This window comes from Plectropomus leopardus, chromosome 13, assembly GCF_026936395.1.
Source record: "Plectropomus leopardus strain MGB_pleo_1.0 chromosome 13, ASM2693639v1, whole genome shotgun sequence".
In the NCBI taxonomy this organism is placed as follows: Eukaryota; Metazoa; Chordata; class Actinopteri; order Perciformes; family Serranidae; genus Plectropomus; species Plectropomus leopardus.
In genome coordinates, this window is record NC_142188.1 from 4,397,970 (window position 1) to 4,412,938 (window position 14,969).

General features: G+C 38.5%; 1 protein-coding gene across 2 annotated transcripts in view; it reads left to right on the forward strand.

Moving 5' to 3' along the window:
- Window positions 1-14,969, forward strand: part of nrg3a (neuregulin 3a) — a 445,741-nt gene that overhangs the window by 418,581 nt on the left and 12,191 nt on the right. For both annotated transcript variants that reach the window (XM_088086742.1, XM_088086743.1), the window contains one exon: window positions 11,801-11,916. In XM_088086742.1, coding sequence (XP_087942868.1) covers window positions 11,801-11,916 — 116 coding nt within the window. The remainder of the gene's footprint in view (window positions 1-11,800; window positions 11,917-14,969) is intronic.

The window sequence follows — 14,969 nt, forward strand, 5'->3', positions numbered from 1 at the left end:
TGGCTTTATAAACGTGTGTGTGTGTGTGTGTTTGTGTGTGTAACTTGGATGACATTAACTTGAACTTGTTGTGGTTAAGAATCAGAAGGACAAAAATGAGTGTGAGTTAATATTTATCTTCTCAGAGACCATATTCAGTTGCTTCTATAAACATAAAGACACAGCACTTCTAAAAAAAAAATTAAAAACAGCAGCCTTTATTAATTTAAGCTTTTCTACATTCAATACAGGTACTGTAACAAACTTAAACGCATGTACAATTATTGGCAGCTGTAGTTTCCAGCATCCTACTGTTATTTTACAGTGTCAATATCATAAATGACTTATTATATCACTTAAATTACTCATTGTACTAAAGTTACACTTATTACACTATTCTGCAGTAGACATGGTTCTTAAAAGGATCATGATTTATTTGTTTTAATATGTTTAACCTTTATTTATACAGGTCTTCTCATTGAGACACGGGGTCTCTTTTTAAAGTGTGACCTGTTACATTCAGACAGATTTATCAATACAGTACATGCAATATAATAATTAGCTACAGAGACAGATATATCAACACAGCGCAGACAACTTTTAAGTGGAAGTGTCAAGTAGAAGCAGATTAAAAATACTAAAAACAAGAACAAGTTTCAAGGGATGCTTTTTCCAGTGCTCTTAAAATACGTTGAAATACAGATTCGCTGTGTTTTTTTTTATGTATTTAAAAAAAAAATGTGCATAATTATTAAAGTATTCCATATTTTTACAGCAGTAGTTTTTTCCCTAATAAAGTTTCTATATTACTGTATTTTGGGGAAAAACAAGTACATAACTGGTAGAATTTTTACATTAGTTGATTAGTCTATAAACTGGTGTTTATTTCTGCTGAATAATACATCTTCATTATTGAAAATATTTTTTTTACAGTGTCAATACATTAGATTACATCAACAGTATATTACCACTAAATTTATTACAGTATTCTACAATATAATGTGAAGTTAAAAGTAGTAATATTGGCTCCAAAAAGTAGAAAAATGTACAGTTTTTTACTGCGTTTTGACAAAACTGTACTTCACTGTTAGAATTTGGTTGTATTTTTACACCAGTTTGTTGCAGTGTGGTGCCATTAGCACAAATTCACAACGTTTTGTTTGTCTTAGACTGTTAGAGTCAAACATTCGAAATTTGATCCAGTAGAAGTGCCCCCGCAGAGATGATCACAAATCAGACACTTACAGTCGACATATTACACCTCAGAGGATTAGCATCTATCACTGAGTTCATCACCCCCCTGCAGCTTTTAGCTTTGTATGAATCAGTGTGTCTCCGCGTCTCCACCTGGCCACTTGCATCAGGCTCACAGGTCTTTGAGTGAGCAATCGTTCAGTGGTTTGGGAGCTCGGCGCTGGCTAGCGATGTCATTCATCATCCTCTCAGCGCTCTTTGTCACCGCGTGTCTCCCAGATGTGCATTTCGGAGGAGTTGGCATGGAAAACATTACATTAATTTGAACGTCAGTCAAATCCACATCTTCCATCGCCTTGGGGGATTGTATGTATGCATTAGTGCACCACTGGGCATAAATTAGCTTTAAACGTTTTTACATGTTTATTATATAAGTTACCTACGTAATCTACACAGGTTTGACATGAAGCTTTATTGGATAAATTGTGTGTTTCCTCCAAGGGTGTAATTTAAATGTACAATGAAGCAAAGAAGGTGTACTGTGAACACCAGAGGCCCCCAATCCATCATAAACACATTAACATAGACAAGGTTGACAAATCACTGTGTGGGAGCAGCACAGAAATGAGTATCTTGTGTATGAGACCCAGTTTGCATGAAGTAGAGATAATTACAATTCACAAAGGCAGTGGATGATACAGCTGACAGTCAGTCCTTGGCCTGATATGCTGAATTGGGCTTCATGGGGCCCATCAGTGTGAGAGCTAAAACTAGACTGTCCTCTGAAGGAAAACATCCGCATTGGTAATTTGATAAAAAAAAAAAGCTTATAAGTTAATACTGAGGACGTTCGTAAAGCGTGGTAGAAAGTCAGAGGGAGAGCAAAGTGACACCAGGGACCACCGTTCGTTTTCTGTGTAATACCATCACATTCTCACTCCGAAGTCGTCACAAGCCGCCGCTCTGTCAGTGACCTTCTGCGTCTACCTGTGACATTTTAGGTATCCTTCCGCATTAGCTGTTTACGCTCCATGATGCCGTTACGGTGACGTCAACAAATGCACATAGTGGGATAAAGCACTGTAGTTACTATAGTTAGGATTAGGCAACAAATGATACAGTATAGAAAAAAAGTACAGTTGGGTAGTCAGGTAGGAAACTCCGGACTCCTGCACGTAAGTCAGTTGTTTGTGGGACCCATCCACCTCCCCACCCACCTGCCGTATAAACACACTCACACCCCTTTTTTTGCACGGTCACCAGCAGCATTATTACCTGACTTTGACCGGTTCCATCCAGCCGCGTTCTCAAGTGACACCACCCATGCACTTTGCATGTGGACACTCCCAGTGCCATCCAGCTGTCCGCCAGCGTATGATAACAACCCCAGCCGTTCTGTCCAAGCACAGTCTAATCTGACGCCAGCACGTGGTCGTGGAAGTTGGCTTTTGGCGTCACGCTCGTACGTAGAAAGCATTGACAAAGCGGATCTATTTGACAAGTTCTGAGTGCTACTGACAACGCAACCCAATCACAGGAAGACGTGTTAGCGTATGTTACAGATACAGCAGATACTTTAACTATGTTTCAACTACACTATTTAGCACAAAGTCAGCGGGTTTTTCGTTAGATGTCTTAAATAAGGTGTGCGGATAACACAAGCTGAAAAGACCTTAAAGTTTTGTTCTGTGACATAAAACATTTCAGTTACCCCACTTGTGAAGTTTGAAGCTTTAACATGTCTTAAGGGCGGCTGCTGACAGATGAGTAAATGAGACTGAAGAATGTCGAACAGTTTTACAGCCTCGTTGTGGTGGCGATATTGAAAGTCATGCGACCGTGGTGCAGTTTGTTTATAGCCTTTTTTAGCTTTTTACTTCTGGCAATTCAAAAAACATAAAAATGGTGTTCATTTGTGAGGATTATTTTGCTGAATAAAACATGAAAGTATCATAAACTTTTTTTTGCAACAGAGTTTATTTTCCACAACTATACAAAATTTAATCATAAAAATCCTATTGGCTTTTTGTTGAGGGAAGCGGGTGATGTTGAAAAAAGTCATCCCTTCAGCACTCCCTGCAGCTATATTTAAGTGAAACACTGTGATGTTCCACTGTCATGGTCTATATCACTTTGTTTATTTTTTTTTTTTACTATTACTTTAAATCATGTGCTTTCACACAGAGTTAATATTTCAGGCTGGTCACCATAAAGTGCAGGCGATAAGGTAATAATATTTTGCCTAAATGTTTCAATGCCTCGCTTGAATCGACGGGTCAAAGAAGTAATGTTGTCTGAACGCAGCAGGACTGCACAGGCCCTGTCCACTTCAATCTTGAGTTTATAGACTCTAAAACATAAAGGCGTTTTCGCCCCAGGTTCCTGAGTTTCAGTTCACAAAGGGTTCAGATAAAATGTAGCTTGGAGACGGCGCTAACTGCAGTTTGAAAGTAATCTGTAAAATCTGGAGTTTGTGAAGACGGCATGTCAGGTGTGCCACCTCATATTACCCTCAAGCTGAGAGCTCAGCCAAGGACAAACAAACCGGCTTCCCGAGATCGAGATCAAGGGAATGGCAGCGATCCAACCTTCTACATGGATTTAGATCTTTTAATGTGCAACCATTAGAAGTAATGTTCATCATAAAACATTTCAATTTAAACCTAAATGTTACAGTAAATGAGAATAATACATCTTCTTTAACATGCACTTACAAACAGCAGACCAATAAAATAATGGCTATTTGTGCACACAAAGTACATGCAAATAGAGGGACGAATATTTATCAACCTGGAAACTGAAACATCAAAGGACAACAAATCAGTTATTGATAAGAAGGAGGCCCATTAACCCTCAGCCAATTGGCTTTTTTTTTAAACATGAGGAAGAGGCAGTGAGCCACTTAGGAACAAATGACCCAATAATTAGCTTGAAAAGGGAAAAAAAAGAAAAGAAAAGAAAAGAAAAGAAAAGAAAAGAAAAGAAAAGAAAAGAAAAGAAAAAAAAATACCAAAAAAAGTTCTGTAAAAATAACTTTAAATATATAATTATGCCAATTATAAACATAGTTTGGGGGACATTTTGCTCTATCTTTTTCATTATTTTCCAATTCTAGTAATTTCATGCAATTTGTAAGACAGTTCTTGCCAAGTTACTCATTTGCCACATTTTCCCATGTTTTCAGAAGAAAGTAACACATAAGTGATGTCAATCTGGGTTTCAAAGGGTTAACCAATTACACCAATGTTCTTCTTACTCATTATCATTTGACCTTAATTTGTTGTCACTTAATTATTACAAGTGCTGTTCTTTTAACTATATAAATTTTCAAGTGTTTATCTCCATCAGGACAATATTGCTGTTTTTTTTCCATTTTCATATTGTTAGTATTTTTTAAATCTTTTTTTCTACTTTTCTTGTTACGGGTGTCGATAGGAGGAATGTTCAAACCGACTGCTCTTAAAACTTCTTCTTTCAGCTCGAAGCTCCATTCAGACTTCAAACGGGTCACTGCACTTCATCACTTCAGCTTTGTGATATCTTTTTTGCACTTTCGGAGAAATCGCACTGTGGCTTTCATGCTTCTTTTTGAGTTTTACAGACGTTATAGTTTGACAAGCCAGAGCGGGTTCAAGTTAAACATTCTGAAATATATATATCAACATGTTCATTCAGGCCTCCTTTTACTCAGAACATAAAATCTAAACCCGCGTACGTTGTCATGCTTTTTGATCCACGACCCTAAATTGATTAAAGTTCACTTTATGCCTTTACTGTATTTGTAACTCAAGGCCAAAATCTTCCTACACATCAGTGTTTTATTTATGTTTTGTTTTTTGCTTCAGTTCCCTTTATATAAACACACATATTATATTACATATTCAGCTAATCATGGATGTAAAATAGGTCATATTCTTTTGTTTTAATTATGATATGTGCAGCAAGTTTAAACATAGCTAAACTGCATCACCTACAGCATGTGTGTTTATTCACAGAGAATGTAGAGAAGACATGAAACTTGTGCAAAATGCATGAAAATGTTTTTTGCCTGAACCCAACCTTGACTGTTTTACTTAAAATTGACTTGAGCCAAAATCTTAATAAGCCTTGTTTTAAAATAAAGTTGCACAGCTCTGCCTGTGAATATGAGCTTTTCCAATAAACATAAGCATTTTAAGGGAAAAACAAGTAAAAAGGAAGAATAAATGGAGAGAAAGTTTCACTTTTGTTTGTGGTGTCACCTTGCTCTCCCTTCCACACTGATTATACAAGTGTCTGCAGCCTGTGCAGACCTACACAGGTGTAGGAGTTTGGCTGATTGGACTCATCTTAGGCTGTGTCTCATTCACCTGAGTGACACAGAGGCTCACTGCTGCCTCAGAACAAAAGGGCTCTGTTACACCACACACACTGATCTTTATCCAACTAAAACTGCACTAAATACAAAAACACCTTTTCATGTCTGTTTGCTAAGTCATTGTTGGCCAAATAAACAGCTGAAAAAGAGGCGGACAATTCACTATCACCTCTTTCCTCATCTACATGTTGAGATTTGCATTAAACACTGCTTATGCGTAAAACAGTGATGTTCACCGCAAAAGCAGCTTTGTGATGTCGACACGACTGCAAGAATGGTTCTTGAGCTAACTGGTTAGCAAAATGCTAACACACTAGTCATTCAGGAGCATTCTTTGAAACAGGAACATTTTGACTAAATAACACAATCATTTGCATTCACAGTCATGGTCAGCAAAAAAACAGACCAGGTGAATGAAACCAGTAAACACACTGAATAAAACAGTTCCAAATTACAAATCAGTGTTTTGTTGCTGACAGGCCACAAGCCGAGCACCTGTTAATGTTCACCCTTTTTTTTTCTCTGATAACTTTTAGGAGTTTTTAGCCAGAGCCATTTTATCCACAGGGGTCTCTTCCTCACCAAAAGAGACAAACTCTGTGATTTAAATTGGTAAAAACACTGAATAAAGCAGTTTGACCTTAAAAGAATTAGTGTTTTTCCATCACTCTCAGCGATGTGGCTTTTGGTGAAAGTGTTAAAATACTGGCGACACTGTTTGATTTGTTTGTTTTAGACTATTGTAGAAGCATGGCAGATTTGTATTATATTGCATATGTATGATTATTTTCTTCTGCCCCAAATAGAAACACTGAAATATAATACAGTGCAATTATATACAATTGAATAAACAATGAAAAAAAATCACATTATACCTAAACATAATAGAAGACTATTTAAATGTAATCCTTTGGCTCTTGTTGCACTAATTGCTCTATCATCAGTGGCTCATGAATTACGGATCATTGTTTACCGGCTCTACAGAATGTATTGTTGAGGAAAAACAAGGCTGATCTTTAGCGTATAAATGTTGCTTTTAAATCTTGTTTTATTTATTTAATTTCTCCCACAGCCTTTGGGGGAACTTACATGCAAATGAATTGCATTTGTTTATTTTATGCCTACGCATCCAGAGTCACATTGATTTCTGTCTGCAGGCAATCAATTACCCAAATTTCTGAAAACAGAGCAGCAAACTCGGGGTCAGTGGTGGTTTGTTTTGGGAGGCATGCACTCAGACAAGTGTGTCATACACAGCAGGCTGTCGCTGCATGACCATTCTCTTTCACTATTTGTCACATTTAATTGCATGTCTCCGCTATAATTAAATCCCAATTTAATGTTTTCATTCTAAGTTTAGGAGGGATTTGGGTTGCATTTGAGCACATGTACATCCCATATAATCGGGTAGGTCATGACAAAGGCAGCAGAACTATCCAGCAGTGGCCTGTTACAGAAAATGAGCTGGCCTGATTAGCACCGCAGGGCCCTTTGTTAGAAATATTTGATTAAGCAGTGAAGTGAAGAGCAGCTCCGAGTGAGCCGATCTTTCTCTGTCAATCTGGTTTTAACACCTTATCACGTATTCCACAGGTGTTTCGCCAAGTCCGTCTGTCATTGCCGCATAATTGAAACGGCTCTGTCTCCATCATGAACGAGACTATCCTGAGCTTTTCTGCTAAGCCGTGATCTGAGATCAGTGTGTGTTTCGCCCCGTGTGTGTGTGTGTGTGTGTGTGTGTGTGTGTGTTTATAATGCTATAAAGCTATTATTGATGGCAGCATCTTTGCACAAATCATAAAAATCATCTCCTGGCTCCCTCCGGATAGTCTGTCAGTGTTAAGAAAAACCTCAGTGCCAGAGGCATATGGTGCATGCTATCTCAGAGATTAAAACATCCATTATGGTACGTACACACACACATAAATGCGTATATCCTTTAATATACATCATTACATGCCCCCTTTGCACCACAACTGTCCAGACTCGGCATGAAGTCCCTGTCAAAGCAATGATTACTTTTGCCTGTTATATTTGCATGCATTTATAGAGCCAGAGAGCAGAGATCTTTGCCTGCAGCGATGCGAGAAAACATTACATTTATATTGATGACCTCTATAAACAGTCAGTATTGCTGCATGACACATCCACACAGTTCCCGCTCTTTTCCTTGAGCAGTCTTTCCGAAGCCTAGATCTATTTTTAAGCTGAAACAAAAGGAACCTGAACCACACAGTGTCAGATTTAATAGATTTGAGGCACTTTGAGCTGGAGCTGTGTATATATTCTACAACGAATAAATAAATTAAACACAAGACTTTTTTTTCCCTCCGTAACTGTAAAAGCAAAGCATTGTTAAGTCAGTGAACTTGGAGATTCCTTCAGTTGCGTCTCGCAGGGCTGATTATACTGCCATTCATTTCTACTTTAACATGAATAAATGATCAGCACATGCGAGCATTAACAGATCCGTCTCTGTTTGAATAATCATCACCCACTTTTTTGAGTTGCTAGCTTAATGACCCACTTAAAAACTCTGTATTTTCTGTTTAATCACAGGCTGAGAAATGAGTTACTGGTTGCTGGAAGCTTCTGTATCAGTTAGCAGCAGGATGTGCATGGTGTCGGACACCAGAGAGGGAGCACAGATGAGAGACAGTTTATTGACATAAAAAGGTGCAGCAGGGAGGTTTGATGGCTCAAATACTGTATATTTGAATTATTTTTTTAGCTTACAGTATAACCAATGCATTGATGACGGGGTGGTACAGCACTGTCAAAAAGGTTTTTTTTGTTTTTTTGGAGGACATAAATCGGCATAAATCAGAATTTGTTTTACAAATGAAAAATGTGATTTGATATTTAATGGTAGAATACATTTTTTTTTTCCGCATATATTGTTAAATACGTACATGCACAATATGACCCGGATGTGATTTGAAATGGTTAAGAAAAAAGAGGCATGTTTCATTTCATCTTATACAAAAAAAACACAAAGTTATACTATGAGCCAGTCAGAGCCTTTCCAGTATTGTTTTGGGAAATATGATTAGCACTGTCAGAAAAATTGTGTCACATGTTGAGACAGTCAAACAGTGCGGCACCTCTGTGAGGCAAACCAGAAACTGCCTTCAGCAACATTTTTGTCATTCCCCAAAGATGATTACAGTTCAGAATAACAACAACATTGTAATTCCCCCTGAAATATCAATAAAGCTGCAGTCTTTCAGAGTGAAATTCAAAGTTGGCTTTGCCAGCGCAGCGTGGACTGAATCTACCTCATGACAGGATGAACTCTGTTTGAACACGAGGCACTCTGCAGGTTTGTCTCCTGCGTCTGTCTGAGGAAAACCAGTGTCAGATTTGTGAGGGCAAAAGTACAACACAGTCACTCACACAGAGTTCCTAATGAACCCGCCTTGTAATCATCTCCATCTCTGCTTCAGCGGAGGTATTATGAGGTCTATATACAGTATACATTTAAGACGAGAAATAAAGTGTGTCATGGTTCTATAAGTTCAAATCAGCCTTCAAACGTCTGAGCGGTCACATCAGCAAAGCAGCATATGTGACGCTAATGAGGCTGGTGTCCTGCAGCGAGTCCTCAAAGGGACTGTGTCTGTGACAACCTTGTTAGTCAGACGGAAAACGCAGAACTTTGTCTAAAGACATAAAAAGTACTTTGTGCACAGAAATAGGTGTCTCTCTTACCTCGTGTTGCAAAAGTCGAGCGGTTACTGTCTAGACGACGGCGAGAAAATGCTGAGGAGAGAAAACTGTCACTGCTGGATAGATGCAAAGCACAGATAGGTTTGTGTAGTAGAAAGAAATCAAACTAGCACCACTCGCCTTACATCTTTAAGGTGTTTAAAGTTTAAAGCCTAAAACACTTTCTTGTGTTGCCCTACGTTCTTCTGAGTTCACAGCGGATCTTTGCCGCTGTGTAACCGAGTGAATCTGCCTTGCCAACTGTATTGTGAAGCTCAGAACAAAGTGTTTTGTTTCATGGCGTATTTGTCTCTCCAGAGATGGGGACAAACATGAAGAGAGTTAAAAAGGGAGGACCTGGGACTCGCAGTGTCACAGTAGTGCTCATTTAGACGAACTATCATGACGGAGAGAGGGGAGGAGAGAGGGACAAACGGAGGATCATTGTGGATGAGATTCAAAGAGGATGGAAGGCAATAAAGAGAACGATATACAGCAGTTTTAACAAAAAAGCTATTTTCTGACTAAATGCAGGATGTGATAAATCTGCTCAGAAATTACCAAAGTGACTTATAGACTTTTAATTCAAAATACAGAAGTTAGCAAAGTTACTTATTACAAGTCAAATGATGGTATGTATTGCAAGATTTAGACACTGATGTATAATCTAAAAAGGATGTCTTTCCTTATACATATATGCTGTTGTTATGATACTTAATTATCCATCTCTGTCTGGTTTTAAGATTTCCGTTTTATCTTTTTTCTGATATTCCACTGTACAAAGAAGCACTGAGAGCTTAATTGAATAGATTTCCTGATCAACTTTTGCACTGAGATGAATCCGTGCTTTGAAAGCTCTAATTAATGATTAATTTCATGGCATTTCTGCCCTATTTGATGATGAGACATGGGTTTGGTTGATATGCAAATGCTGAGCATGTATGTATGCATGTGTGTAGGCTGTTAACACAACGGCAATGTTCAATATGATGTTTTAATGATTTAAGGGTGTGAGATAAAGTCCTCAGTTCTTGGATAAAGTGTTTGCAGGATTTGAAGTTGTGTAACTATCATTGTTTTGCAATTGCAACAGTCTGGGAACTACTGTTTCTCTGTCTTGAGTGAAATTCAAACTTTTTGGCTTGTGCTTTCTTATAGCAATCCTTAAACACAGGTTTGCTGTAAGTCACTTCAGCCTAAGTGTTTTTTTTCTGCTCAAATTGTTGCTTTTGAATCATTTTAAGAAACCTGGAAGTGTAGAACAATCCACATTTTATAAAGTGATGAAATTTTTTAATCCGTTCTATTCCATGAAACATCTCACACCTTTTCGGTGGCTCACACCTCCAGGTTAGGAACCACTGAGGGCTACACTGTGAGTGACTAGCAGTCAACCTGCAACTTCCCATTAAAAGCAGGTGCTTTGTTAAATTAAATGGATAATTAAAAAGCTATTATTAATATATAAATATAAACTAATCACCAAAATTAATGTTGTCCTTTCCTGCAAACCACTAATAAGTCACATTGGTGCATTATTATGTCACGGATCTGATGAAACTTTACATTCAACAGTGCTGTGGTTAACATGTGGTTATGTTTGGGCACAAAAAAATCACTTGGTTATGTTTGGGAAGAGATCATGTTTGTGCTTAAAATACCCATTTTTTGTTGGCACAATCCCAGCTTGAATGCTGTGATTACTTGGTAAAAAAAACAATGTTTTTGTGGCTAAATTACTGCTGTAAACACACCAACAGATCCACGATAAACATCCACATTTGATAAAATGTAGAAAGCAGCTGGAAATGCAACAATGACTCACTAAAAAGCAGCTGCTTTTGTTGTTTGTTGGTCTTGAACAGTGGTCTGCTGCTTGGTAGGTGTAACACCATCTTATCATTCCCTTTATCTCATAAGCCAATCAGCTCAACTGTGTCGCTTTAGAAACATGCTGTCTCTTTGTCAGTGATTTCTACGTAAGAAAACAACGCTGAAAGCTTTGGTGAAATCCAAGCGTTGGTTGCAGCATCCCGGAAAGTCAACAGCAGAAGCAGGAGGACACCTGGAGCGTACTATGTTGACACGGTACTCCACGTGAAAACTTGGGAAGAGAACATCTTGGATTTGTGCCAGAACTGAAGGCGTTGATACTTTTGATTTTATCAAACAATCATCCGCTTCCCTCTCCTCTCCAAACAGTACATTCACCTCAATCCCTGGGAAAAAACAGCAAGAATAATGTTGAGGAAAGGCAGAAATAGATGTAACGAGACTCCATTTAGCCTCTGACATTCAGCTCCCAGAATCAAGGCGGCAGGCGCTCCCCTCCCCGAGGCTCTCAGTGTGTGAGAAAGAGCAGGAGGAGTTAATAGAAGAGATCTAAGAAATCTCAATATACTCGCTTAAGATGGAGAACTTTTTATACAGAGAGGGAACACTTTGAATCGTATGATGTAAAAATAAATGTCTCTAACATCATGGCAGTAATTTATCTGAAAGATTCCTCACAAGTTGTTAACTGCAACAAAACTTTCTTCTTGTACTTGTTTGTCTCTGCAGTACTGCAAACGCTCCTCCCAGCCTCGCCAGGGAAACGTCTGTGAGTCCAGCTTTGCACACTGCAACATCCCAACTACACCCTGCAGCAGCTCCAGAGGCACCGCCAAACATCACAGGTATGATGTTTAATTGCACACATAGGCCCAGAAAGATCCACAAAGATCCACAAAGAATGGATAGCACCAAGATTTGCACAGAAGTAGCTCCTGCGATCGCTCCTTTTTAAGAACCATATCCTCAAAAGAATTCGCCAGTGCTAACACGCCCACAAAGTTCATCAGCTGAGCGCAATTTTCCTTCTTTTGCATTTAATTGAGTAAGCGGATCTTTCAGTGTTTCAGGCTTTTCTCCATATTTCAGAACCCACTTTTCATCATATAAAGTGCAAAGAGCACAACATTTTGCAGAAAGCGTCAGTTTTGTTTGTTGCCCACAGTTGCCACTCAGCATCTCACAGCAGTTGACACAATAATAATAATAATAATAATAATAATAATAATAATAAACTTTATTATTGTAGATTTTAAAAAAAGTTAAAATGAAAATTAAAAAAAGAATTACATGGAAAAATATCAAATCAATAATAATACAATAGATATTATTCATATATTCTATCTCTAAGGTAATTTTTAGATGTATAATAATGATAATTAAATCTATATATTTTTCTTGCCAAATTGCCGATTGCCTTTCCCACCATGTTTTTTTCAAAGAAATCAAACCAATTTGCTCTCATTTCGGAAGTTTAAATGCTTGTGAAAGGTGTCTGCAGCACAAGGAAATTGTTGTCAGTCCAGGTTTCAAAGGGTTAAATAGCACCACTGTAACTGCTTGTGGCAATTAGCGATGATCTTTATGAATTAGATGGTATTTGCAATGAGGCTTATTGCATAGGAATATTTTGAATAATCCCTCATTTACATACATCTATCTGCTTGGCAGTGCATTTTGCATGCAGTCTGCGTGCATTTCACCATTTGCGCATCTTTGTAGATTGCACGCTATCTTTTTCTCTCATTTACAAAGGTTTAGCAGCTGCAAAAGCAGCACAATCCTTTCCGATAGCACAGGTGTAATGTTTCACTGAAGATGCAGCTTCGCTCTCTGTTCACTGAAAAAATATAATGCTAATTGTACAAACAATAGGCAGCGTCAGTGTCCTTTCCTATAATCAGCCAGGACGCAGTGAGGAGAGAAATTGAATTACCCGAATTACAGTGCAGCCAAAGCTAATTGCTGATTTTCGGAAGAATGATAGTAATTATAATTAAAGCTATAAACATGTTAATAAGCATATCTATAACAGTCATGAACACAGAAGAGATGGGACAGAGATAAAATGGGAAACACATGTGCCGAGATTTATGAGCCAGTCAGACATGTAAATCCCAGTAAGCTTTCTTTCACACTGCTCAGTGGTGTGTTGGAGCGTTGGCATGTTCATCAGCAACACACACTTCTGACAGTTGGAATTCGCTTCTTTGCCAAGGTTAGATTTTCTGTTACACTACACACGAACACTCACAGAGCCGAGCCAAAGAGAAGGGAGCCCCTGCAGATTGGGTTTGTACGTCATTCTGTTTTTATAGTTTTAACCTAAAAAAACAAAAAGCATGATTTTGGATTCAACATGAAACTTTTGTTGACGCAGGGGGAAATGAGTAAAATGCACACCTACGTTTTTTTTGACATCACTCTCCTTTGTTGCTTGTTCACTCACAGACATTCACAGCCGAGAGCCTCTCAGCGCTCTCACTTTTCTACCTCTAACAGCTAAGTAACTCCACTGGAGCAGCGAGGGGTTAATCAGCTTTTTTCAAGGGGATCCAGGCCGTGTGGTTGAGAAGAGATTTTCCCAGACAAACTAGAAATACAATCAGACAGCCTTCAAACCACAAAGTCCACTTCTCTTAACCTTTTGGCACAACTGCTGCAAGACTTTTCTTTCTCCTTTTTTCTCGCTGAGTTGTTCACAAGATAACCCGGCTGGCAGTCTGTTCCTCGTACCACAAATGACATTCTTAGTGGGCAATCAGGGTTTATTTGTTTGCATCGGCTTAGGCGGAGACTTGGACACTATTGTCAGGATAGCAGAGTGTGTTGGGATGCCACAGTCCAAAATAGCCAGAAAGAAACTGGCCAAAGCTAATTCAGTCTTTCGGAAATATCTCGTTTAAATGCCTTTATACAAAACTCTGCCAACACTATTAAGTGGCTGACTGTAAGCACGGCTTCCAGTTGTTATGGCTAAGAAGCCCATTTTTAGAGGCAAATCTCTCCTTCAAAGCAGCAGAGTTAAATATGAATGAGGGCCTGAAGAGGACATTTGCTACTTCAGTAAAGTAAGTCAAAATGCACTTACACATTTTCCGCCTCCAAAATCTCTTTGGAGAGATTGTATGTAAGCAAAGAGGAAAATGCACTTCACACCATGCTTTGAAATTACTGTTATAGAACTAATTCATCTTAAAGTCGAAAATCACCCTTTTATCTTAACTAACCAGAGGTCATATTAATGACTCTCTGAACCTATAACCCTTTCCATTAACCTTTTTGGGAACTCAAGTTTTGTCCACTTTTTATTTCCCTTCACTCATGAATGCTTCCTATCCAACAGTATCACAGTCATGCAACAGTTAATTAAAAGAAATGTGCCAAAGGGTTGTGGGGTTTTGGTTCCTGTGCTGCTCAGTTCCTTCGACTGTTGGCTTGAAAACTAAATTAATATTTAAACAGACCAATATGTTTTCATATACTAAAGCTTTTCAACAGTGGACATGTTGATACAGACGAGAATATTCTTTTAACTGCTCACCAGAGGTCTTAATGGGTCCAAAATTTGAGATCCAATCCCACACAGACTGTCATTAAATAGTTGGACGTGATCCTCCAAATTGTGGTCCACTCAAAGATTGAGAGAAAAGACCAACAGTGGCAGTGGCATGATGCTACCAATTAATGGAACTCCCCTAAAAACTTGGTATTCAAACCGAAGGGAGCACCTTACGTCCTGCGTCAAAGATACCACTTTTTTACGAAATCAGCTCTGGGTCTTGAACTGGTTCCATTCGGGATTCTTGGAAATGTCGGTGCTATCAAGCAAACCAGCCCACGTTTCCATCCGATTTGAGCAAAACTATTGTACTCAAGAATGTGTCATCAGCCCATG